The 26,118-nt window shown below is 41.2% G+C and overlaps 1 protein-coding gene across 6 annotated transcripts in view; it reads right to left on the bottom strand.

Annotated features, from left to right (window-relative positions):
- Window positions 1-26,118, bottom strand: part of LOC122867693 (ankyrin repeat and fibronectin type-III domain-containing protein 1) — a 137,448-nt gene that overhangs the window by 32,450 nt on the left and 78,880 nt on the right. For 4 of the 6 annotated variants that reach the window (XM_044178812.1, XM_044178816.1, XM_044178811.1 and 1 more), the window contains 2 exons: window positions 23,599-23,639; window positions 9,471-9,593 (listed from right to left, as the gene is read on the bottom strand). In XM_044178812.1, the coding sequence (XP_044034747.1) occupies window positions 9,471-9,593; window positions 23,599-23,639 (164 nt within the window). The remainder of the gene's footprint in view (window positions 1-9,470; window positions 9,594-23,598; window positions 23,640-26,118) is intronic. The other 2 variants (XM_044178814.1, XM_044178815.1) reach the window with 1 other exon arrangement.

Raw genomic sequence — 26,118 nt, 5'->3', positions numbered from 1 at the left:
TAGTAATGGTTAAGACAAATGGGAACTTGAATGTGAGCAGAAAAAAAAACGTTCCTGGCCAGAGCTTCCTGCTTCTATAAATATAGATATCGTTAATCTAAACTATAAACAATGGAAAATTTCTTTACAACACCCACACACACAGGCACAAAGAGTCTAAAGCTACATGTTTTGTTGCATGGTGCAGTACCTAGGCATGTGTTTATGTGTGTGTGCATATGTGCATGAGTATGTAGGTGCCAGAGAAAGACATTACATGAATTGCTGCCCAATTTAGCTACAGCAGCACAAAGAAAGATATTTTGATAGTGAGGAACAACAATATAATATATATATAATTATGTTAAAGTGACAAAAGCACACAGCACAACTTTATACGTACAAAGCCAAAATTGCCCGAAAGAGCTTCAAGGCATGGAGCTGTGTAGATTTTTCCCTCAAACAAACATTTTCCAACAATGCTCTTTTGTGTTCTGTCTGTTTTCTTTCTTCCTTAACACCTCCTGCTTCCTTCTGGTTTCTCTTTTTTCCCATCTTTTCTCTCATCTCCCTGCCCACCACCTTTCTCCTTTTGCCCTTGCCTCCGCTCCACCTCACCCACCAACTCCATCCTATGCCACCACATTGCAGTGTGTCACAAGGTCTCTTAGATCAGCTGTGTGCTGACAGGACCCCCCTATTTCCAAACTCCTCACAAGTTTACGGCCACGAGAACACATAAATCTCCGTTGAATGTTAGTGTGTGTCTAATCGTGTTTATTACACACAGGCACAAATGACCATTCATATTAGTTGACATGTATTGCATTGGTTGTCTGCAGAGGTCAAGTCCCATAAAATAAACAAAGAACTGGAGGTAGTTAGATGGATAGAGAGAGAGACGTAGAAAAGGCAAAGAGCGGCAACAGAAGGACAGTGCTCGCTGAAAACAGGGTGGTGGGGGTCAGAGAGGCAGACAGCGAGAGGAGAAAGTTGCACAAACTCTTTCTCTCTCTCTCTCTCACACACACACACACACACACACACACACGCACACACACGTAAAGAGTACGCTGGCTGCTCTAAATGTGGCTTGTAGAAGGAAATTCTGAAATCTGAGTCTTGGCACCAGACAGGCTGGAAGCAGGCAGGCTGCTGGACGCACAGAGGGAGAGGGAGAGAGAGAGAATTCATATATCCGTCCCCTCTGTTTGCCTCTTATCAGCTTATAGGCAACATGAGGCCATGCCAACACTGTGACCTGCAGCCCGTCATGCGCACTAAGTTGGCATGGCAACACAACAAATGCAGACATACACATTCATGCTCACATACGCATGCATATGTGTAGCGCTGTGTAGAGATTTTGCATGATTTTATAGCCAAGAAGACAATCAGAGTGACACTTTAGGGTTCTATCCTAGGCTCTTTAGGGTCATATTTTATGGATGAGATTTTATTGAGGGATGTATCAGGTGCGTGCATGAGTGTGTTAATGTTTCAGTGGTACACATTTGCTAAAAACACCCCCCTTCGCTGCATCCCAAAGGCGTCTACACAGTGAGATGTGGATGGATTATCCTACCAGATGTGCATTTGAAAAGTGGGAGACTGGCCTGGAAGCAATGTACCTGATCAGCAAGATTATTAACATGGACTGTGATATTCAAATTACGTTCTTTTGATAACAAGCAGCCTCTTAAGTGCTGAGAAAACATTACCCAGCCTGTTGCAGCAGACAGTACAACTGATACCAGATAGGATAAAGCCATGGGTTATTTTGTTTACACCAGTTGTACACCATCTAGATAATATTTTTCCACTGTGGAGTCATCCAGTTTTGGTAATCCACTGTCAACTGTAGCCTCAACTTCCTCTTTCTGATAAGCTGGGCGTGCTGAGATGGTGCTTTGCAAATCACTGTTGTTCGGAGGTGATAGTTGTTTGTTGTTGTTAGCTTTGAGTGAGTCAGGCTATTCTCATCTGTGTGTGAAAATCCAAGAACATTGGTTGATTGTGATATGCTAGAGTCTGTGCTAATGCCACTGGTACCTGGGCTGGTTTGTTCACATCTGCTGTTAGTCACACTTAGTCAAAAAGTAACTGAACTGGAAAACCCTGTAGCCATGCTGCTTTTACTTATGCTTCTAACTCATACGTGATTCACTTTGAAGTGTGAGCTGTGTGCATAATTGGGTAGTCGGAACAAACTGTGGACACCAGGTATATACCATTCTGCATGCTCCCACATGAACGCGCTCACAATGCCTTTTATCTCTCTCCTTCTGTTTCTTCTTTTATCTTGTCCTCTTCTTCTCACTTTCTCTCTCTCTCCCTTGGGAGAACGGCAGAGAATGAGTGGGCGGTCCGCTGTATGTTTAACCTTTGAAGTGGGCCTGCTGTGCCGAGCAAGGCCTGCCACCTGTTGGCTCTGTGTGTGTGCATGTGTTGTGTGTGCACGCAGAGGTAAATCTCTCTAATTTTGATGAGCAGAGACAACAGCGGAGTCACCATGGGGATGTGGTGGCGGGTAGCGACCGACGTTCTCAGGAGGGGGGAGGGTGCTTCCAAGGTGGGATCACACACACACACACAGAAACATACACACAACCCCTCCTCTGTCAGAGGCTTGGTGACACCATGTCTCCCACAGCGATCGTGGGCCCAGCCTGGGTGGCTCCAGGCCTTCTGTGTGTCTCTCAGTGTGTGTGTGTCACACTAAAGGGGTCTCTGCCTGGGCCGCCATATGCCACCCACCCAGCCAGGGAGAGGAGAGGGGCGGGGGCGACCCCTGGCCACTGAAGCCACCAGTTGGCCTATTCTCTCAGTCACACGCCGGCCGGGCGCCATGTTTAAAGTCCCACGGCTGTTTATCTGGGATAGGGATGGAGTGAGGTGGTTGGGTGGGGGCGGTTATTCTCCTGACTGTGATAGACCCTTTGTGAAAAAGGATAACGTGCATGCTCACACACAAATACACTCCTGATTGGATGGATAGATGGATGGATGGATGCATTGAGAGTGGAAAGGGTGGCGGTTTGTCACAGCGTGATAACATAAACTCATCTGACATCAGTGTGTGTGTGTGTGTGTGTGTGTGTGTGTGTGCACTTTAACGGATGGCAGACATGTAGGACTCACATGCATGTCCACAACTCACACACCCATAACTGAATTCATCTATGATCCATTGAGCATTGACTTCAGTCAGGAAAATTATTGAAAGAAAGGTGTAGACAGTTATTAATGAAAATAATTTATTTGATATAGGCTGAACAATATAGGAAAAGCTACTGTAAATGTCCATATCAATGGCGATTAGACCCCATTGTGAAATCGCTATTTCTTATGGAGAGAGTCACTGCATGAGTCACATGGGAATATTCCCTGAAGGAATCTAGATACTTGTGGTCTGCAGAACATTGAGCCTTCAGATGAAGATCTAGATGGATGAGACCTGGAATGAGATTCCTGATGAGCTCACAAGACCCAAATCTGGACCCTGGCTCTAATAAAAACTGGAGGTGGACAGGTGGAGGTGGGTCATGTCAATTGGAGACTGAAGTGACGGCTGACAGCAGCCCAGAAAAGAACAGTTTTCAATTCTGACAGCAACAAGGTGATTGGTTAACAGAAGTTGTGGCAAAATCAGACTGGGTGAGGTAAATGGGGGAAATCATAAATAAGAGAGAGAAAGTGCAAGAATTCTTCTGGATCGACATTAGTAAGGGAGTACGTAAAACTCTTTACTGGCTCTCGCAGCGCTCCTGTTCCATTGTACACTGACGTGGGTGTGGAGGTCTGTGCTACCTGAGCTTCCTATCTCAATCTGTAAACCATTTTCCAAGACTAGTTTCAAACCACAAGCCTCTTGGGTCCCCAGCTGATTTTCTTTCTGCCTCTGACCCTGAATACAACCCTCACACACACTCACAGAAAGTAGGCAGAGGGGTGCAGTTTCCCCAGCCTCGGTTGTCTTTTATCAGCTTATAAGCAACACATGGAGCCACGCTAACCCTCTGACCCACTGACTGTCGCTTGCACACACACACACACGCACACACACACACACACACACACACACACACAAAGAGAATCAAACACACACACATTAACTGGGTTTTTTCTCCCGTACTCTTTAATTCGTAACTTCTCCCTCTCCTCTCTCTTTCCAACTCAACAGTCCAATTCTAAGGGCTCTTCTTCACTCAGTCTTGCTGTCTCTCTCCATCATCTTTTCAGTCTGCCTTTTCATCTACTTCAGTCTCAATCATTCTCACTCTCTCCTCCTCCACCCCTCCCTCTTCTTACCTATTTCAGTCTTCTCTGAAATCCCCCCCTTACTTCTCTCTTTCAGTCTACCTCCCTCCCTCCCTCTCACTGCCCTCCATCCCCACCCCCTGTCTCTCTGTGTCTGTGTGCTGAGTTGAGGTTTGGAGTGGAAACCAGAGTATCAAGTCGGAGACACACAGGACAAGAGGGAGCCAGCCTCATAAATCTCCCTTAGTATGGCCCACAGCATCCACAGTCAAGAACACAGTGTGTGAGTGTGTGTAAATATTTGAGTGCATGTATTTGTGTGTGAGTGCATGCATGTCTGAAGCTATGCATGTTCATTTTTGCAAATACAAGTGTGCACATAGGTGATTATAATGTAACCGTGCGTGCATGTTTGTGTACTTAATTTTCTTAATCTACTTAATTAGTGTGAGTGCATGTAGTTGTGAACGGGCACGCATGTGAGTGGGTTTATGTGTGTCTGTGTTTGTTTATGTGTGAGCGCATGTGTGTGTGTACGTGTGTGTGTGTGTGTGTGTGTGTGTAAGAAAGAATAGTCCAGGGCCTATCCAAAAGCATAAAGGTAAGCAGAAACTCCCTCATGTGGACTGGAATCTACAGTCTTTAATCTCGCCAACAACCCAGTCTCAACAAATTAATACTGCAGGCCAAGAAGCAGTTGAAGTACAAACTTAGCAGGACACCTGAAGCAGCATGAATAAAGAGATTTGTTCTGAGGATAATGTTTCCCATATCCTCAAGGGTTTGTCAATAAAAACTAAACTCGTTTCCATTAGTGTCATCAAACAGCACAAACTTTTTATGTCATTTTTGCTGGAGGCACTAAAAATAGTTAAGAAATCAATCTCACCACAAGGTCCATTTAGTCCAGTAGCTGTTCTGAATCTTTCGATCATATTACATGATTATTTTTTATTTGCTCAATTGTCATGGAATTGCAAATGTTCAAGTTTCCATTTTTTTCCTGAGCACTTAAAGGGCTTCTCGTCCATATTGGCTTGAAAAATAAAAGCATTAATAATAGTCTCTGCACTGAAAATAATTTATACATTTTCTGTGATGAAAAGAGTAACGCCTGCACACTGACTCCAAACCACAGAGAATTATTCATTTAAGTAGACAATGTTTAGATCCCAGTTGGATTGATCTTTACACTGATTCTGATTTCTGAATAGTATGGCACCTACATGTGATGTGTGTATAACTATGCTATTTCTAATGTATTGTTATCAGTGAAACAGTGAAAAAAACAAGAATTGACTTTCTAGCCCAATATTGCATCTAGTTTATATATTATCTTGAACTATATCTAACTCAAACAGTGTTTTACACCATTATGTGTTTTAAAGTTTTTAGTGTATTCTAAGAACAATGTCATTTTAATGCAGCCACAAAGCAGAAGTAAAATGTTAAACATTCCAGCACAAGGAGGAATAAGTCTCGCTCTGTAGTGATCTTTAACAGTATGTTCTGATCAGAATTTCTAAAAAGAAAAATTATAGGGATCTATAACCTCCTCATTGGTCTCTCTTGTTTGAACTGACAGCTCTCAGCCACAGAAGAAAGGAGAAAAATCTTAAGAGAGGATGAAAAAGAAAGAGTGGGGAATATTAAATCAAATTAGAACCAAATGAGGCGAGCAGCACACTGTCCAAAACCACTTTACACCCGGGCCTCTTGAGCATTGCCCTTCTTTTTCCACTAAGACTTTGGTGATTTTCTCTATGTTCTTTTTTATTCCCTTTGTGCACAGTTCATAAGGATTAGCACTTGGTAACCCCCACTCCCCCTTACACACCCAACTCAACACAACGTTAACTATTACAATGTGTGTTTGCTCTTTGTGTGAGCACGAATATCAAGGAGAAAATCAGACATGCAGACATGAGTTTCTACCACTCTGTGTTTGTGTGTGTTTGGGTGTGTGTTAGTATATCGACTATGGGAAGGGGAGGCTGGTTTCCCTCCTGACATCGAAGTTAAGACGTCATCCTAAGAGTGCTGTCAGCTCAGAGTTATCCCTGAAGACAGGGTGGCACCAGGCAGAGCAGAGGGGCCTTCAGGGAGGATTTAAACCCTCCAGTGCATACTGCATAACCACACACATCACAATCAAACACTTACTTGTGTGGTACCAACTGCACTCTTTCGAATTTCAACTTTTATTTATGAAGTGGATATGGTTTGAGTGCAGAATGCTACATTACACGTTGATGTTTAAGTACTTATGTATAGAGTTTCCTCTCTAGGCGTACCGCGGGGGGACTGTTATGGGAAATAAAAACTGCTTGGCCGACATACATGGCTGCCTCTCCATTGTACTCAGGGGTTTTGGCAAAGGGCTGGACCTGCCTCTCTGTCACCATGAGAGGATATGGAAATAAAGACTTATTTACTGGCCCTATGCTGGAACAGAACCAGTGTCCCTTTATAGCCCCTGTATTGACTCTCAGACTCTACTGGATGTCTCCCGTGTCCACGTCATGCACAGGAAACAAGGCAGCAAATATAAGCACAAGTGGGAAACAGACCTATGTGAGGCTGAGTGTATTCGTTTAGATATTGAAGTTATGTTCTCATAATGCAAAGAATTCCCTTAGTGACATACAGTATCAGCAATAGGCTGATGTAAAATCAAAATGGCACCAGAAGAACCAGATGTAAAAATTAAATTTTATTCAGAATTCTCTCAATAGAAATCTCACAAGACCACCATTTTTACCTAAGGACGTCACAGATTGTAATTATTAATACATTTTCCTGGAAAGAACGTGTCAATATTTTTTCAGCAATCTTAACAGGCAGCAAATACCCTCTTATTTCCCCTTTAACATTCCCTCTCTCCCTCTCCTTTTACTTTTTTCTCCACCCATACACTAGAGGCCATTTACTATGATTACCAATAACAATAACACTGCCATTATCTTTTATTATCACATTTTCCCAAGGCCCTGCCAGCTCTTACAGACTTTGATAAAGCTACAAAACAGCTCCTGTTTCAAGCTTGTATATGGGCTGCCTTGGCTCAGAATTCCCTTAATAGTCACATTGTTTTGGTATATGACTTGAATCGACATAAATGGTCCACTAAATAGATAGTAAAGTGTTGTGCCACCTGAGACTGCTTTAATGCGGAGGGCTGCTGGTTGGTTTCCAGCCATATTGGTGGATAACCCTACATTTCCACATTTCACTTTCATTACAGGCAAACACATTCCAGTTGTTTTACAGCCTCTGTCTCAAGACACAAAAGATTCACTAAGACAGTTCTTAGACAACAGGGTGCCTCATTACTGTAGATCTATCTACATTTGTACTCTAATTTCTCAGCATATAATATACACAAAATGCATCTTGGTCCTTGAATGAGTCACATAATAGAAAAAGATGGGGAAAACAAATAAAATTGTGAATCACTCACATGTAATTTTCAACCCATATCTAATGTAAGATGAGAGATTTTTATGGACAGCTATGGGAGAACTAACATGTCTCATTGCAACTTATTGCTGCAATTTTTACCTGTACACTAAGCTGGGCCTCATGGCATTTTAAAATCACATTCCAACACATTATATTTGATGAGTACACTACTTAGAAAAATATAGCTCTGTAATAACAATTACTTCAGAAAAATTCTCATAAATAGCGAGCAAAACAATAAGACAGATTGCTTAGACAGACTACAGGAAGTGCAATAAATGTCTCACAATCCTGAAAATGCAACTGACTCATGGGATGTTTGCAATAGATGCTACTAGCACACGTGTTTTCCTTCTGACCGCGTTGATGACTGTGCATTCCAAAGCAGCTGTGCTGGTCTTGTCAGGAGCTGGACCGACCTTGTTTCACCTCCCAGTAGCATGACTCAGCCCTCAACCTTGAATCTCTCCTCCTGGGGTCCCTTGTTTATTATGTCACAAAAGGCCAGTCACACTCCTGTAACGGTGGCTTGCCCCGGAGAAAGTCAGAATCCAGCTGTAGCCGAGCCCCCCTCATCCCTCTCGTAAATAAGCATGTCCAATCTACCCACTGTGTTTCATTAAAACCAGACTACAGCAATCAGGGCCTGAACTTTAAAGGCCAGGTCCCCTCTCCAGCAACATGGGAGAAAAACATGGAGCTGTTAAAGTAAAGGACCTCACACTGCACATACACTCCAACGCTCATACACTTAACACCACATTTCTACTGGCGGACCACACATCGCAACTTCAGTCCAAGACCACACAGTAGGTCTCATAAGGCCGACAAAAGACCTCGTAAGACCTCACACCAGGCCCTAGCATGATTCGATAGGACCTCAGAGAATCCCACACCTGTAACTCCACAAACCACAAAGTAACTCTACTGAATAGCTACTGTAGTCCCCTCACAGCAATTAGAAACCTGGAAACTGTTTAGACCCGTGACTGTTTGGACATTTTTTACTTGACAAAATTAAGTGCAAAGGAAGTGTAAGATCCGCTTTATCCCGGGGCTATTTTCCCAATGGTGAGAGAAGTATAAAGGAAGAGCCAAGAATACATAGCAGGAAGCTCAGGGGGGATGCCAGATGGATGGACAGCAGGATGGATGGGTAGATAAACGAGTGAAGACCAGGCAACAAGAGGGAAGACTGGGAAGGAGTCCCATGGGTGGGGATGGGAAGGCAGCCTCGTGATGGAAAGCTTTCAAACTCCTTTCATCGGCTGCCTGAGGACTGGAGCTTTACAAGAGCAAGATGAGCCGGCGCCACTGGAGCTGCTTGGCGCTCTTCAACGAAACCCAGACGTAGAGACAGAGCAGGACCCTATCACCACTCCACCCACTCTGCTCCTCGCCCCAAACACCAGCCCCCAATTCTCATCGACCTCAGCCTTGACTTTGTACACAGACACATCATAGCAAGGCTCAGTTGCAGTTGTCTCTCTCGTTAGGCATTACTTTCTGGATTTCAATTGTCTCCTATTCAAAATTTTGTTTCTAATACAAGTTTATGAAGTCTTATTTCACCTCATAATCTTCACAGTCTGAGAACCTAAAAGCCACGTAAAATGGTCTGAGGTCTGAGTATTGTAACTGCTTCCTGTCATTTTTCATCATTAACGAGAGGAAGAAGTGAAAACCAAGTACACTATAACAACCTTCGATTTTTTAGGGATTATGAAAGAATATGATCAAGCAGATTAAGATATGGTCTTTGGTCTTACCAGTCCACACTAAGTGATCGTCTCCTGTAGGATCGAGGTCTGTCCAACGAAGTCTTCTCTGCTTTGGCCACGCGCTCTTTGAGGGATAGACGATGGGTAAATTTGGAGATCCCTGACTCTGACCTTGGGGACAGAACAAGAATAAATTAATCAGAATAAGACTCTATGGACTGGTTTAGAGAGCTTGGCCCATTGCTTGGTCAATTTTCAAGAAACGTCTGTCTTGCACCATATTCCCTTGTCATGCATTACACATTTTTAAATAGGCTTTCAGGAGCAGTTAACATGCAGTTAACATCAACTGGATGTCCTAGCAGGATGTCACCAGTGCCGTTTTTCTCATCTCTCAGAAAACACACAGAGGGACTGATATTTGTGCAGTGAGTTTATAATCTACAGTACTACAGAAATCCTCTATGCCAAAAAGTTAAAATGTTCAGCCAAGGTTAAATATTGCTAGAGAACATGATATCTTTCTCTTATGCCGAAAACTAAACTACAGTTTTGCAGAAATCACAATACTCAGTGGAAATGTAGTCCATGAAGTTAATAAACAGTGTAACAATGCTGCAGTTCCCAGAGGAAACATTAGGTTTCAGGGAAAGCCGCATACTTCCTGCCTAATTTTCTCCAAATCTTTTTCACAGAAAAAAAGTGAAGTCACAGACATTTTAATCTCCTCTACTGGGCTGCCAATGTCCCAGTTCAACTTTTCGCTCAAAATTAAAAACAGGAAATGTAATATTTCTTCCATTCCAGCCCGGGACACATTTGATGAGCCTCAGCATTGCAATATCGCTGTGGTAACAGTGGGGACCAATCAAAATGTAATAATATTCTCTATCAAAGAGCCAGGCTCACAGAGGAGCATTGCTGGAGCGCAGAAGAGTGTGTGATGTAAAAATTCTCAAGACTTATTAAGCAAAGGTTTATAGAAATGAAGCCAAAGTGAATACAAATCTGTGGACAACTTTAAGGTAAGTCAAAGCACTTAAAATGCATAATTGAAGGAATTTCCTACTGGTCTTGCCATGAACACTTTTTTTTAAATGACAAAAGATTACATAAACTGATGCCCAAGCATTGTGCAGCATTCTTCGCTCACCTAATCTCACACACATGCTGTTTCCATTTCATTACGAAATGATAAAACATTCCTAATAATGACTCATACATGCTAGCACACATACATAGATCTCCTCTCAACCTGAGCCAAAAAGTGTTTTAGTCTCCATGGTGAGCTCTGTTGGAGACAAACTGCAGGGATGGTTGAGGGGAGCACAGACTACTGGGGTGCACGCTGCCACTCAAAAACAAAGCTTGCATCTGCCATCACTGTCGTTAGTTTATGTGAGATGCTACAGAAATAACAGTTCACATAAGGCTTTGATAAAACAAGAGTGATGAAATCGTACACAATAATTCATGCCGTTACTTTGATTACTGAACAGTGACATGGATGAATGACGGTGTGGTGATTCATCCAGTTGCACCTAATTCAATTGCCAAATTGGCATAATGTCACATGCTCATTTTTTGGCATCCTGTTGCACAGGTCTGACAGGACCTTGAATGAGTAATTCAAATGTTCTTGTCCAGGAGACTGCTTAACTCAGAAAGAGGACAGAAGGTCTGAGAGTGTCCTGTCAAGTTTAATGCTTCTATGAGAGACCGATCAGATCTGAGAGAATGATTACTCAAAAAGATGAAAGTGGATGAAGACCTTTAATGCATCACGGACTTGTAAACGTTCCCATAGGTGTGAGTAAAAGACTGCTGTGACCTTGGAAATTAAAGTGAACCCCCTTTTAAAGTTACAGATCCATGCCAACTGGGCTTTCTGCTACCTTGGAACATCCTCTGATCTTTTTTAAACTGATATAAAAATAAATGTCTCGTAATAAGATTGCTTCACTGCCAAAATTGATTTCATCCCTCTCTCAAAATGGCCAGAATCCACATCCTTGACAGGCATCATAAATCAACATTCTCTGAGCACCGACTTAAAAAACAAAGACAAAAAAAGTGACAAATGAAGAATACATATTAATATTAGATGAACCTTTTACAGAATGATAGTGGGCATAAAGTCAAAGCATCGGGATGGTGGACTACAAATAAACCTCCACTATGATCATATTTTACAATACATATTTATAAGGAAAGCTTCTCTATCAAAAATTGGGAAGTATTTTCTTCTGATTGAAATGAAACCCTGAAAATATTCTCTCATGCTCTACAACACATTCCTCTTAAGAGCAGCTGTTTCACTATAAAGTTGCCATAAGCTGAGATGAAAATACATGAGTTCTCATTCAAAATGATCTCATGCTACGGCTTATCTAGTAGAACAACCCCCAGCCCTACTGCCTTCGTTCCCACTCCTACACCCTCAGCTACTGTTTCCTGACTCTACGCCAGCTTCTCCAAAGAGTTGGTTGACCTTGAAGACAAAGAGGCATATTTTCCTGTATGAATCACACAAATGGGGTGTGGGATTTTAGTCAGATGGCAGAGCAAACCCTAATTGATGGTATTAAGTTAGGCTGGGCTTCTTCTTCTTCAAGGGCTTTTAATTAAATTAGTAGTACTGCCCTGTGCATGCCAGCTACTGCCAACCATTGATGCTGATGTCCCGTTACATAAACTGAAGATTTCACTGGTCTGAGAAATTCCAATTCATAAATAGACTACGGGAGTGACCAATAGTTACATTAAGATTTCCCTGTAAAACTTCAAACAAACTTTTGGATCTAACGCATGACATGACACAACACAACACAACACGACCATAGGATAATGACTTCAATGCCATGAAAACACATAGGATCATGACTTCAAAGACGCAGGGGCTAGTGGACATAGAAGAGGACTCAGGGAATCCCTTTGAGGGGTTTAGAGGAAAAATGGACATGCGAAGCAGGTGGGTCTCAGCCGAGGGGATCTGCTGGCAACTGGCTGCCTCTTGGCTCCCTGTGAGCCTCAACTCTGGCTCCACCCCATGCAGCTGTCCCTGATAACATCATCGCAGCAGGCACACTGTGATGATGCAATCCCCTTGGAGGCCCACTCAGGATATCCCAGTCGATTATCCTCTCATTAGAATTTTATTTTCTCTTTCATTTTCATGGTGTTGATTACTGTTTAAGAAATCAGTCATTTGATTGATAGTTTTTTCTTATAGAACTGCAAGCAGTAGCCTGCCTGTTCAGACCATCAGGAGGGAGAGGGGCAGAGAAATCAAAAGGGTTGGCAAGCATGGGATATTATTTATCAGAATCAGATCATTTATATCATATATAATATCAATTTATATCGTTTATAATAGATTATCAGTAATGTGTTTTCTTGCCAGATTCGTTCACGACATGCGCAAAAAATAAATCAGATGCCATTACTATTGCTGCTGAGTGCGAGCCGGAACTTCGTGGCACTTCGCGGAGCATCGCAGTGCTTCTGCCTCCTGTGTGTCCCCGGTGTAAGGCACTCGAGTCACCACTTGATGGATTGCATAAAATTTTTTGGTCCTGAGATAATGAGGCCTACTGAATTTTCCTCTAGCACCACCATGAGGTTGACATTTTTGTTTATTATTTATGAAATGTCTCAACAACTATTACATGGATTGCCATGAAATTTAGTACAGATATTAATGGTTCCCAATCGTTGTGTTCTAAAGACTTTGGTGATCTCATGACTTTTCCTGTAGCGCCACCATGGGGTTGACATTATAATTTGTCCAGTATTTTGTTTATGACCAAATACTTGCAAAACTAATGGCATTAACATTAAATGACATCTGCGGTTCTTTAAGTTTAGTGCCATTAGCAAATGCTAACACACTAAACTAAGATGGTATACATGGTAAACATTACCTGATAAACATCAGTTTTTGTAATTTTGAGCATGTTAGCATTCTGACATAAGTATTTAGCTCACTGCTGTGCCCAAGTTCAGAGAGCTGCTAGCATGGCTGTAGACTCTTGAAATATGCCCTTCAACATAAAAGCCCAATCTCCACCTTTTCCGTATTTTATACTTTCTTTTATTATTACAAAATCCCTTGTCCCCCTTTTATAGTCCCAGTGACTATAAGATACGATAAGTATTCCTAATATATCCCTCCAATGTGAAAGCCCACCACAGCCTGACTGCAATGTGACTTAGATTATGATCTTGCCAGCATTAGTAACTTTCCCCAATCCTGCAGCACAAGAGTGCTTTTGTCAGCACTGAATGGCTTGTGTGGTGATACAGAGAAAATGTTGACCTACGCTCACATACACACTTCTAGCCCTTACACACACTTTCACACTGTCACTGCGAAGGATCGCTTTCTTGCAAACAACTCACCTAATGTCACTTTCCCTCTCTGTTCTGTTGCCATGGCAGCAATTAACTGTTCAGAGGTATTCATGTGCAGAATAAACTCTGCTAAAGAACTGATTGTTCTTGCTCACAGTACACAAAACTATCAACTGTGCCCTTTGACCCCGCTCATAGCCTCAGTAACCCACTGCTATTTGAGAGCAGAGTGACTGTGTGGAATTCTAACAAAACCACTAAAACTAAAAGACGTTTAACAGTGAGCTACAGGGAGAAGCTTATTTACACTGTTTATCTTTTTTTTTTTATCATTTCATTTCTTTATTTATAATTTTTATTACTATTACTACTAAATTATAAATATTTATAAATTATTAGGATCACATATTAACAAGCCCCATTCCCCAAGGTGTTAATTATTCAACTTACTATTATGGTAATGTACTTCGAAAGTCGTTAAAGTCAGTTCTTTGTAAAATGAGTGATACAAATATTATTTTGGTATTACATTAGAAGCATGTTTTATATTACCATAATTTGAATTCTAAATGACTGAAAATCCTTTTTATTTGGAGTTATACATTTTCTTCTCATGAATGCACAACTACTATTGTTTAAATCTGTTTTGCGTTCCTGCCCTCCTGGATGATGCCATACATTATATTTACATATTTGATTAATGGGAAATAGTAAAGCATGCTCTGCATAGCTTCTCAAATCATACAGAGGGTTTTGTGTGAGACGTGTTTATAAAAGGGATCCCACCGAAACCAGCAGAACGCTATGTATCACATAATTTATGTGGTCTGTCTGAGGTTGGGCTGGCCTTAACCACAGATCTTATTTCAGATTACTAAGGCACAGACACTATAGTAAATCATAAGCAGGACAGACAAATACCTGACCCTGTTTCAGCAATTATGGGCAATGGCTGCCTACCTAAAACAACTATTTTGGAAAAGAGGGAAAACAAAGCGCTAGGATTTCTTTCATCTCTGTCTCCTGCTATGGCTTCTTATCCCTGCCAATGGAACTCTAATACGCCAAAAATGAATGTGGGCACCCACCCATATAACAGATACATGCAAATGAAATGGATGCAAGCACACATGCTTGCTAGCGTGTGCACGCCCACATACACAAACACAGTTTAATTCAGGAACATACCCCTCAATGTGTTTCATTAGGCAAACAAAAAGGCTTTCAGTGGTCCAATCATAAAAGAACGCAGCCAAGCTATGAACATTGCTAATTAAAATCTGCTCAAAGAAAGCCTTGTTTTCCACTCACCATCTCCATCCAAACCCATGTCTGTGTGTACGTCTCTCTACATGGTGGAGGCCGCTTTTATTTCACTTGGACTGAGGTCTTACCAATAAAACATACTGATATTTCTTCAAGCTAACAAGCTTTTCCTTCAGTTGTGATACGATTACATTATCTGAATTGCTCAAAGTGTAATGTTTAATCGTTGGTAGCAGTGGGGGTAAATAATTGAGAAGCAATATCACAGCAGTCTGTTGCATAATACCTGATGCACTCTGAAGTCTAATGAATTTGGCTTTTTTCTTATTACTATAAAATTGTCTGAAATAATGCATCAAAATGATGCATGACTAAAAACAACTCAACACAGAGCAAATATGTTGATGAGAAGGATAATTCTTCTAGCACCCACATGGGTCCAAAGGAGAAGGGAGGCATTTAACAGGCAGCTCATTGCCTTGACAAATAAATCTTAACAATAACTGCCTCAACTTTGATGGCTAATGATCTAATCATAGCGCTACGTGCCAAAGGAAGGGACTCCGTTATCACCCTACGCACATCTTTTCATGTGCTGCCCATCCACCCACTATGGTAAACATAGATATTTCCACCTCAGCTCCTTTCCCTCCATCCCTTCAATTGCAATATCTCCCTTTCATTACTTTGCTCTCTCTCTCACTCCTGTTTTCCATGGATTCGGCACATAACAGTGCAGAATTTGTCAGGGAGACAAAAATGAGGGAGGAATTCAATGTCTTTTTTTGCTTTGGTTGGCTCCCTGTGGTGTTGGGTTTGATACCATTCCCTCTGTGTCCCCCTCTGCGTTTGATGTGTGGCATAAGGCTGACTCAACACAGTGAGATATACAGATGATGGATCTGTAGTCAAATTAATCTTGAATTGAGCTGACAAGCGCATGGAAGCCAGCAAACTATTAGAGACTGTAGCTGGAGTACCATACCACTAAGAGAGGAGAGGCAAAGCGGTACCACAGACAGTCTTCTCTTTCCACTCGCTTTTGGTTAGGTGGGATAATAATGTGAATGTGATTTGGAGGAAACTGATCTGGGGTAATTTAATAGCTATCACATTGGTGAAATGTGGTAACACCCAATTGATCATACAGCAGCGTGTACAATATAGTTCCAGCAGACATGCATGAGCACACTACACACCTACAGTATGAAGGCACACACACTATAATGTCAGTTAACTTCCTGAATCCAGGGTGAGCAGAGGCATTGACTCATGTGATTTATTAGTGGGCCACAATCCAGGAAAGGCATATAGTAACATAATAATGTTCAAGTGTCTGGGAAGCTGGACTTATCTGATCAAACTTGAAAGCCTTATCGCTGCTGTCAAAACTCTACACAAACCTGACAACAGTCACCAGTCGCCACAGCACAACTCAACACATAACATCACATGACATTGTAACCCACTAATAATTCTCCACAGAATCGCCACATAAAACTCCATCTGGTCTCCTCTAGGACACAGAAAAGCTGATAAAACCTTGTGGAGCCTGGATCTTAACCCCCTGTATCGGTACACTCAGTAATGCAGCGTTGCTGCTGGCCTGTAAAGTGTTCATGGCTCACTGGCTGAATAGCTAAATGGTGAATAAAAGGCAAAGGAGTGAATATGAGTGTGCATGTATTCCAGTCTGAGTACATCTCTTTGCAATTTGCAGTAAATATACTATCATTTAAGTGAATGAGTCTGAATAGCTTACGTGAGTCCCTGGTTGTGGATCTGTGTGCCAACCTTAGTTCTAAACTGAGGTTTTTAGAGGCCTGGGCTGATGGAGGTGGACACCCCTCTGGTATTATGTTTATGGCCTTGAAACAGCTTTAAACATAGACACACACACACGCACAGGGCACCCCACTTTCCCCCATCAACCCACAATTGAGCACGGCGTCGAGATTCCAATCAGGGTTGAGCCAGCAGACTGAGGGGATTATTTATGCTGGAAAGGAGAAGGGAACCTCCAGGAGGGAGAGAGATGTGTGCGTGTTTCTTGCATTTATATACTTGTGAGAACCAAAGGTCTATCTTAAGGATAGAAAGCTGAGCAAAATCCTCCAAAGTCAACATTTTCCCAGTTGCAATTTAAAGAGCTAATTTACAGTTGAAGCTTGGGTTTATGGTTTAAGTTACTAGGATTAGGTTTAGGTTTGGGATAGAGTTATGGTTAAGCATTTAGCGGAGAAAGTTAGTGTTGGGAATAGGAGCAGGGAAACACACACACACACACACACATTCACATACACATACACACAAACAAATACCCCTTTCAGACAGACATTGTGACGTGGGTTAAACCCGAGTTGGCGGTCAATCTGAATGAGTCAATGTGCATCATCCACCCTGGCTTTGAGACCATCCTCTCGACCTGTGTTGAATGCGGGTTGGACACTGCTCAGCTTTGGTGAACAGGCGTTTATATTAGGGATGAGAATCCAATTTAATGTTACTGAGGTTTAAACGACATTCAAGGGAGTACTTAACTAAAAATGGGAATGCCTGAACATTGCATTCGCTACAGCCTTTCTGAGGCTAAGAGCAGGAAGGAATGATGATGCTATGGTGAATCTTCTGTGAGATTGTCTCATTTGAGGTAGAGGTAGAGGTTCAACCCACTCGCCTCCAGTCTTACAACTTGATAGGCCATGTCCTACAATGGAGGGGGCTCCTGTAGTGGGAATTTCGAAATGCAGAACCTTAAGCTGGCCACTATTATGGTTCCTACTGAGCAGTGTAACATTTTTTAAGGTTAAGTGAAGGACAATGCTGTGGAGTTGCCTGGCGAGAAAAAACAGCAAACTTGAATTCAAAATATCTGTGAGTGACCTTAAAATGGTGATCGCGGTTGAAATGCTGAGTTGGCTTGTTTGTACCAAAAGCAGTTTAATCCTGAAATCATATTTGTACAATTGTAAGCCAGCAAACTATGAGCATCCAAAGTGTTGAGATGTTTTTGGGAAAGCTGATCAAATTTTGATATGTGGTTTCAAACTGGAGGGAGAGGTTTGGTAAAGGATTCAACTTATTGTGCAACATAATAGACGACATTTTCCCTGAGAATTCCCTCAGCTAATGTGGTTGTGAGGATGGAGTGTTTGTATGTAATGTTGTTACGCGTGTGTGTGAATGTGTGTGCATGCTTTTGTATTTAAAGGCAGAATGGAAAAGGCTCTCTTTCTCCCTGTGCATCACTCTCTCTCTCTCTCTGAGACACACACACACACACACACACACACACACACACACACACACACAATTATGGCTAAGATGCCGTACCAAAACAATGGCTGTCTCTGCCTGCTCAGTTCTTTGGCCTGGCAGCTTGCTCTTGGGAAGTTCTCAAACAACCCAACTTCACTGCAGCCAAGCCACATCAAATAAGCACCCGCGCACACACACACACACACACACACACACACACACACACACACACACACACACAAACACACACACACACACACAGATAGAGGGATAAATGCTGCTAACATTCACACAAGTATACACTCTTCATATTTGTGATACACACACTGGATCAACAGTATGGGCACAAACACACTTTGCTGTTGAGAACATGTGTGCACACTAGATCAACTGTACAAATAGTCACACACTCAGATAGTCAGCCAGCGGCAGTCTCCTCCGGCTCGCTGAGTTAGCTCCCTCTCCTACCACCATTACCACTATTGTAAATACTCCTCAATATGTATTTACACTGGGATTTCAAAACCCTGAGAAAAAAATTAGGCAAAAAGAAAAAAGGCTGGAAAAATGAAGGAACGTGTTTCACGTCGGTTAGGCAGCGGGAACCCTCAGTACTTATTATCTTTCTGCTAGAATTTGCCTTGGATTGTCCCTGTGGGGGATATGAGATAGAGTAATGCGGTGGGTCCTCTCTCTGTGCACTCTCTTCTCTCTCTCCGTTTGACACTTTCCCCTCTCTTGTTTCTTCTCTGCTTTTTTCAAACTAATGCAAAAAGCAGTGATAGAAAGACATGAGGACAAGGCAACTCACTAAATTCAATGACAGACAAAGATATTGAGAGTTAATTAAACTGCAGTTTCTTCACTGAATATAACTATTAATTCTCTTTTTGTATTAGTTTGCAAAGGATATTTTTTCTTTTTAATGCTCATTAGCATTTGTGCATCTTTAGTTATGGTTGGTAGATAGGGAACTGCTTTTTTTCTCTCATCTCCTGTCCTCTGATCTGAGACATAAGACTGTATTTGATCAGCCCCATTCAGGACTTTTTGTATTGTACGCTGAATGAAATCCATAAAAAAACGTGATGTCATCAACATTGTGCCGTAATTTAAATGCTGCAGGGCTTTGGCTCCTGTGACACATGTAACCACGGCAACAAGCAGCTACTACTAGGAGAAAAAGTCCTTCAACTGTGGGGAGCGTGGCAGTAAAACAGAAGCGGGGTCTGAGGTACAATGGCTTCAGAGTGAATAGAGAAAGAGGAACTGAGAGTGTCTGACAGTTATCTCAGCAATAGAGAGGTCATGAAATAACACGGTGATCACCTAAAGTTTTAAGACAGAAAGCTGATTCACTTCAAAGACAAGCTATCCTCCACAAAATAGGAAAGCGATTTCCATGACAGCTTTTGAAAACTGTTGATTTTTGAAAATGATATACCTCTTTGCAAAGACACCTTTTCTTGCTAAATGTCAGTTTTAGAAGACAAAGGAGCACCTGATTAAGTGATTAACTTTACTGATTGATTGATGACTGAAATTTGCAGGCTACCCAAAAGCCTTTTATAATTAGAACAGTTTGTTATGTTATAGATTTAATTTTTCTCTAAAGTTGTTTTTCAAGTGGTGTGCATATTTTTCCCATAACTGCTGGGACAGTAATTCTTCATCTATTTGAAATTGCCTCTGCTTAAGGAAACCCCTTTATATTCAACACTATGGACAATATAAGGTGTATACAACATTTTCATATGCCTATATGGTTTGCCAGAAGAGAGGATCTCTACAGTTATTTTACTGTGGAACTGAGAAATTACACTGAACTAGAATATGGTTTTATAATCTAAAAAAACCTAAGTCAGTCACATTGCAGGAGAACAAATATCCCTTCTTACTCACCTTAAGTTATTCCATCTCACATACACACATACACATACACACACACACGTCACCCCCATATGAGAACAATTACATGGCCTGCTCCCGTGAATAAATTAGTCTAATCAAGTTCTCTCTTCCCTGACATCCGTACCTAAATCCCTTGCTACATGAAAAAAGTACCCCATCTATCCATTATTCCCTCCTTCCTGTACTGTCTGCACCCAGCATAAGTAGGAAAGACAAGTTAAGAAAGTAGTTTTCTTATATACAGTGCAAGCTTTCATGAGCACAAAGTGTTTCACAATTATAAAAAGTGAATGAAACATAGGCTAGTAAGAAAAAAGTGCAAACTGCACACATACATTTTGAGCTGCTTTTTAAAGGTGTCTACAGTGTCCATAAAGTTCTTAAGTCCAAAGAGAGAAGTACAATCAAAATCCTTTTGGTTTTAAAGCTGGAGCGATGTACAGCTAAGAATCTGATCGTTAATTTAGGTGTTAAAATCAACAGCGAAAACTGTGATGAAATAAATTAATCAATAATTACAAAAAAATACATAAAAATGCATGTGTCTTGATAAAATGCATTGAAATATGTACAGTAAAAAAGTTTGCCAAAATAATACCAATTGATTGATCAGTAAATATTTTCAGCAACCAATTATGTACATCCATGTATCCTTGTTGGAAACCGGTTGCATTTTTTTTGTCCTGCTTTGTGCAAGAATTCTCTGCGCCTCTGAGTTTGGTGAGCATAAAGATATTGAAATAGGTGTAATGTGAGACCTTTTAGTACACCTGGTAATAAGCCTCGAACCACTGATTACCTGCTAAGGCACGTAAAAAGAGAGTTGCAGTGGTCCAAGTGGGACAAAATAAAGGCATGAATGATCATCTCCATCTGGAGGAAAAATGAGCCAGAGTTCAGCAATATTCCATCCGGAAGTAAGAAGAGGAACAACTCAAATCCTTGACATGCTGATCAAGAGTAAGAGAATGAATGGACACCCAATATATTCCTTTTACCTTGTGGAATAGCATGTCGGGACAGAAATAAGCATATATTTTAAGCAATTATATAAAATCATTTTGTTGACATTTTGAGACTAAATGTTATCGACACAGTCGTGATAGGACACACCTTCAAAACTACTAATCATCTTCCCAGTGAATCAGCTGCAAAGGCAAACAACACACACACACACACACACACACACACACACACATTTGTGTTATGGAAGAAATGCCTGTATGCTGTCATTTGCTCCTCAGGTTAAGGATCATTTTGAGATGAAAAACATGTCCATGTTTGTGAGTGCATAATGTTTGCCATTTACCCTTCTGTACATGTTCATTTATGCTCATTCACATGCATGTTTCTGCTGGCATAAATACATGTGTGGGAGAGTATACTGAACACTCTTCCCTTCCCCCACTTTGTCTGGGGAAGACTCCTGTTACTTGACATTGGTGATGGTTCTACTGGTTCTTGAATACAGCTGCTTGTCTCCTGGCAACAGATGTCTCCCATTCTGGCACACTGAGTGCTCACTGTGACAGCACACCTGGCACATTAGACACATCTTATGACAAAAAAGTATACATTACCATTTATCTATGATGGAGCACATGTCCCACTATCAGTGACTTATGGACCAACAAGAGTTCAGCCTCAGACACACAGCATACACTTACACACAGACAGACAATGGCCAACCATTGTGATTTCCACTGTTGGGAAACATTCAGTCAACAAGCGAAATCTTCTTTGATTCAGCCTGATTACGTTTCTCTATTCATTTTCATCATGCACACAAATTTAACACACACAGTGTATACACACTTATACAATCCTCCATGTTTCGAAGGCAAAGGCCTGTTGTTATAAAACGTTGCGAGCATAGACAGTTTAAATGTGCAGCTGAAAGCTGAATTTTACTCAAGAAAACACATGATCACACCTGAGACTGCTTGACCAAAGATAAACAATCAATGGTTTCAAGAGTACCAAGCTGAGACAGCTTGAATGTACTCAAGGAAAAAACAAAGGCTACACTCATTAAAGCATCAATTCAAAGCTTTCAAAGGAAGATTGCTAGCATACATCTCCTGAAGGCATCCTGAAATGTCTTGGACTGTAATAAAGAGGAAAAAAACTGGATAACCACCTCCATGGTCATTTCAGCTGCAGTGCTGCTCTGAAGAAACAGACAGGAGAGAGACATGTTGAGAAGATAAGTATGGGTGTCCATGGCTTTGGTTGCTGGGCAACTAAAATATACAGCTAATTTAGTTTGATTTAAGTTCCCGCCCCACTTGTCTTTTACTATGTGTCCATTGTCAATTGACAGTGATTTGCAGTGCACCTCAAATGGTTACTGAGTGACTGAGAGAATATATTCACAGTAGTGTTTTGTTTGTTCATACAGAGTCAGTGTTGAGTTTACATTAACAGCAAATAGCAGTAATGGGCTAATTTAATGATAGCAGATCAGAAAACAGAGAGGCCTCTCACTAAAGTATGATAAAATATAAAACTGGGGAAATAAAGGTCTATCTAAATAACTACTAATCCTCTCCTGCTGTTATATTGATTCAACAATCTTCATCTGGCAGTTTATTTTGTTGATACCAGTTAAGATACAGGCTCAGTGGTTAACAGTGTTGTCTCACAGCAAAAGGTCCTAGGTGTGAATCACAAACCCACAGAAGAAGCACTCTCAGTTATACAACTCCTCTCGGTTTTCTTTCATCAAGTAACTAGGTTTCTCTCATAATTTCACAGAACTGATTTTCAGTTAACCCATTTTGGGGATTATTGAAAGCAAGTACAAAACCTGTGAGTGCTTTTGTTCCATGTGACGAATTAAAGCAGATTCACACCTATTCTGATCGATCCAAACAGTGCCATGTGTAACAACTGGAATAACTGAGAAGTATTAATGTTATGGAATGGATACTTAACCTGCTTTTCAAATACACACACATATGCACGCACACACTGGAATTCACTGGCATCTATACACAGATGGATCAGGTCAATTTCTTTAGGAGTAAGTCAATTAATGTGTTCTATTTTCATGGCTACACATGTGTCTTACATGACTCAAGATTAGTATCAGGAAACTTGAAATATGTTGTTACAAGACAGAATGACAACCAATATGAACTGTTAATGTTACTTAAAGCAACAAAGAGTTTAGCTGTTGTTGCCACCATGGCAAGAGACCATGGCAGCAACAACCATTGGTGGGATTACATAAAGTAAGCCATTGATTTTCAACCATGTCCATGTCTTTGGTGTCTTTTGCTGTTTTTCAGAAATAAAATTAGGAGAGGAAATCAAATATAGACAAAAGACAGGAATATACAGATGGATGGAAAGATGTACAGGCAGGTGAACGGATGGGACTTACTTCTTATGCTGATTCTCCTTTCGGTCAGCCGAGCCCAGACTCTGAAAATAAGAGAAGAAAAACAGAAATTACAATCACCATCAAAGACAGGCGTATTGTGGTTCTCCATCCTGAAGTACTCACTTATAGAGAGCACTCCCCTACATGCTCTATATACATGTACATACAGTATATAGAGTGATTGTATTTTGTTACATTCATGTAGGCTTGGCTGCCCTGCAAACTCAGAAGGCTTCATCCAGTTACCTGAAAAATATCTAAATGCTAATAGCTGATGGCAGTAGTAGCATATTGCAGGCAGAAAATTATGTGACAAAAAAACCTCTGACCATCCAATCAGAGGAAGTCAAACTGTCCAATCAGGGGGTTCTGGTTACTGACCGCTATGCTAGCTTTGAAAATAGTGACATGGGACAGCGAATATAATGAATGTACTGTTTAAAAGCGTTGTTGGGTAATGGGAAACGTAAATTCTGAAGGACTAGCTGTGTTGACAGTTTCCCCGGTAAACACACCACCCACCGGACCCAGCTCCGGGCCCAGACCCGGTACCTGCTGGCGGCGGCACTGGTCTGTCTACCAGGCCTATGAGCTGGCTGGAGCTCTGTCAAGTGATCAAGTTGTCTCATAGACAAGCGGCTTTTATTTCCCTGTTGTTGTTAAATATCACAACACAAATGTCCATTATAAAATTAATAAAATTAACCTGTGGTAATCTGCCTTGTTCTATTGTGGGGTGTTTTGACAGTGATTCAAGTCTCTCCCGCACCAAAACAGCAGAGAGAAGCTCCCAAACTGGCGCGACAGCAAGCTTGCGCCTGCGGGGGTCGCTAGCTAGCCAGCTGGCCACTCACACTCACTGCTGCCACTGTGAGCTGGCTGGAGCTGGGAGAGACTAAACTGACTTGCTGAGTGAGCGACTCAGCCATGGTAGCTCAGCCATAACGAACTCTGATTGGCTAGTCAGCTCAGGTGTAAAAACAGGGTCAAAATTCGTGCTCATACTCATAGCATGTAACTTGTAACTTCAGTGTCACATACACACATAAGAAATTTGTGTGCGAAACTCTCAGACTTTGTGAAACCTCACTGTTGAAAATATTCCTGCACACATTTTAATTACACATACACAAAATATATCTACAGCTACAAAAGTTTTTTTTTTTTTTTTACATATGAGCAAATTATATCTTTGTGCACAAAACTTTTTCACACATGCACTAAATATTTCTACAGCTGCAAAACTTTATTACACATTCACAAATTTGTGAGGACATTGTTATTAACAAATTCACACATTCAGATACAGTATGTGCATGCAATTTTTTTTCACATGCACACAAAAGGTGATATACAACATCATCTCACAAGCTCAAAATATTGACCATTATTTGCTTCCATAGATTTTACCTTCCAGCAACACCAGTCAAATGATCAATGCCACCCTGTAAGAGCCAATTACATGGGTAATGACCTTGTTTCCAGTGAAACATGTTCCAGTGCTGCATGTTTATCTGTGCCCTTCCCACCTCCTGCCACATTCTATCACCAGTACACCTTGGGGACTCAATGGAGCATCTGGACCCCTTAGTGAGTAGGTCAAGCCAATACTGCCAGTCATTTGACAGCATAATCTACTTGTAACCCAGTGTAGCCCATTGTACCTACCAGTAAGTCTAATGAAAATCTGATGTAACTATTCTCTGTTCCATAATCTGGGGTGAGTACTTGTGTAGAGGTGGTGACTGGTTGCCTCATTTCCCCTAACAATGAAATCTACTCCACCATCTAAACAGAAGTAAATACAATGCAATACAAAATATAACGATGGTTTCAAGGCTCTCATAAATATATTCACTGACTCCAAAACAAGTCTGCAATTGTACATAGAGGGGCCCCCGTTCAGTCAAGTTTGAACCCAGGACTCTCTGTGAGACAGTGGTACAGACATGGATGTATTCAGAGAACTGGATACCATATTTCAAGAATGTCCAGGAAAGTTACCCATCACGTGTACACACCAAAAAAAGTTTTTCAGGCTTCCTTAGGCTTCTGCATTCCGGTAATCCAATGTCTCCCGTACAAACAGCAGAATACCAAGTTATAACCGACCAGTCTGATGTGTGTGCTTATTTTGTAGCAGCCTGGTGTAATTTGCACATGAGTTAATGAAGGTAAACACGGTGGACGGCTGTGCATAATGGCGCTGCGCTCTGGTGTGGCACTTCTCAATTCAGAAGCTGCAGATTTATCAACATATCTGTCCTTCTGCCTGGGATTTAATTAACTGAAGGAGAAGCTTTTCATGCAGCATAAATCAGCTGTGTACAACAGATACTATAAGAATCACTCATATAAATTTATAGATCAACGTAGATAGATTTTTACCAGCATCCTTGCTTTAACCACATTGAAGGTATTTTTTGATGCTGATTTAAACTACGGTTGGAGAGTGTTTAATTAAAATTGTTTATTTACGTTTTAATCATTATTATGTTATTGCTGTGCATTTGCACCGAG

This window comes from Siniperca chuatsi, linkage group LG20 (genome assembly GCF_020085105.1).
Source record: "Siniperca chuatsi isolate FFG_IHB_CAS linkage group LG20, ASM2008510v1, whole genome shotgun sequence".
Taxonomy (NCBI): Eukaryota; Metazoa; Chordata; class Actinopteri; order Centrarchiformes; family Sinipercidae; genus Siniperca; species Siniperca chuatsi.
This window is presented reverse-complemented; position numbering and strand designations above follow the sequence as displayed.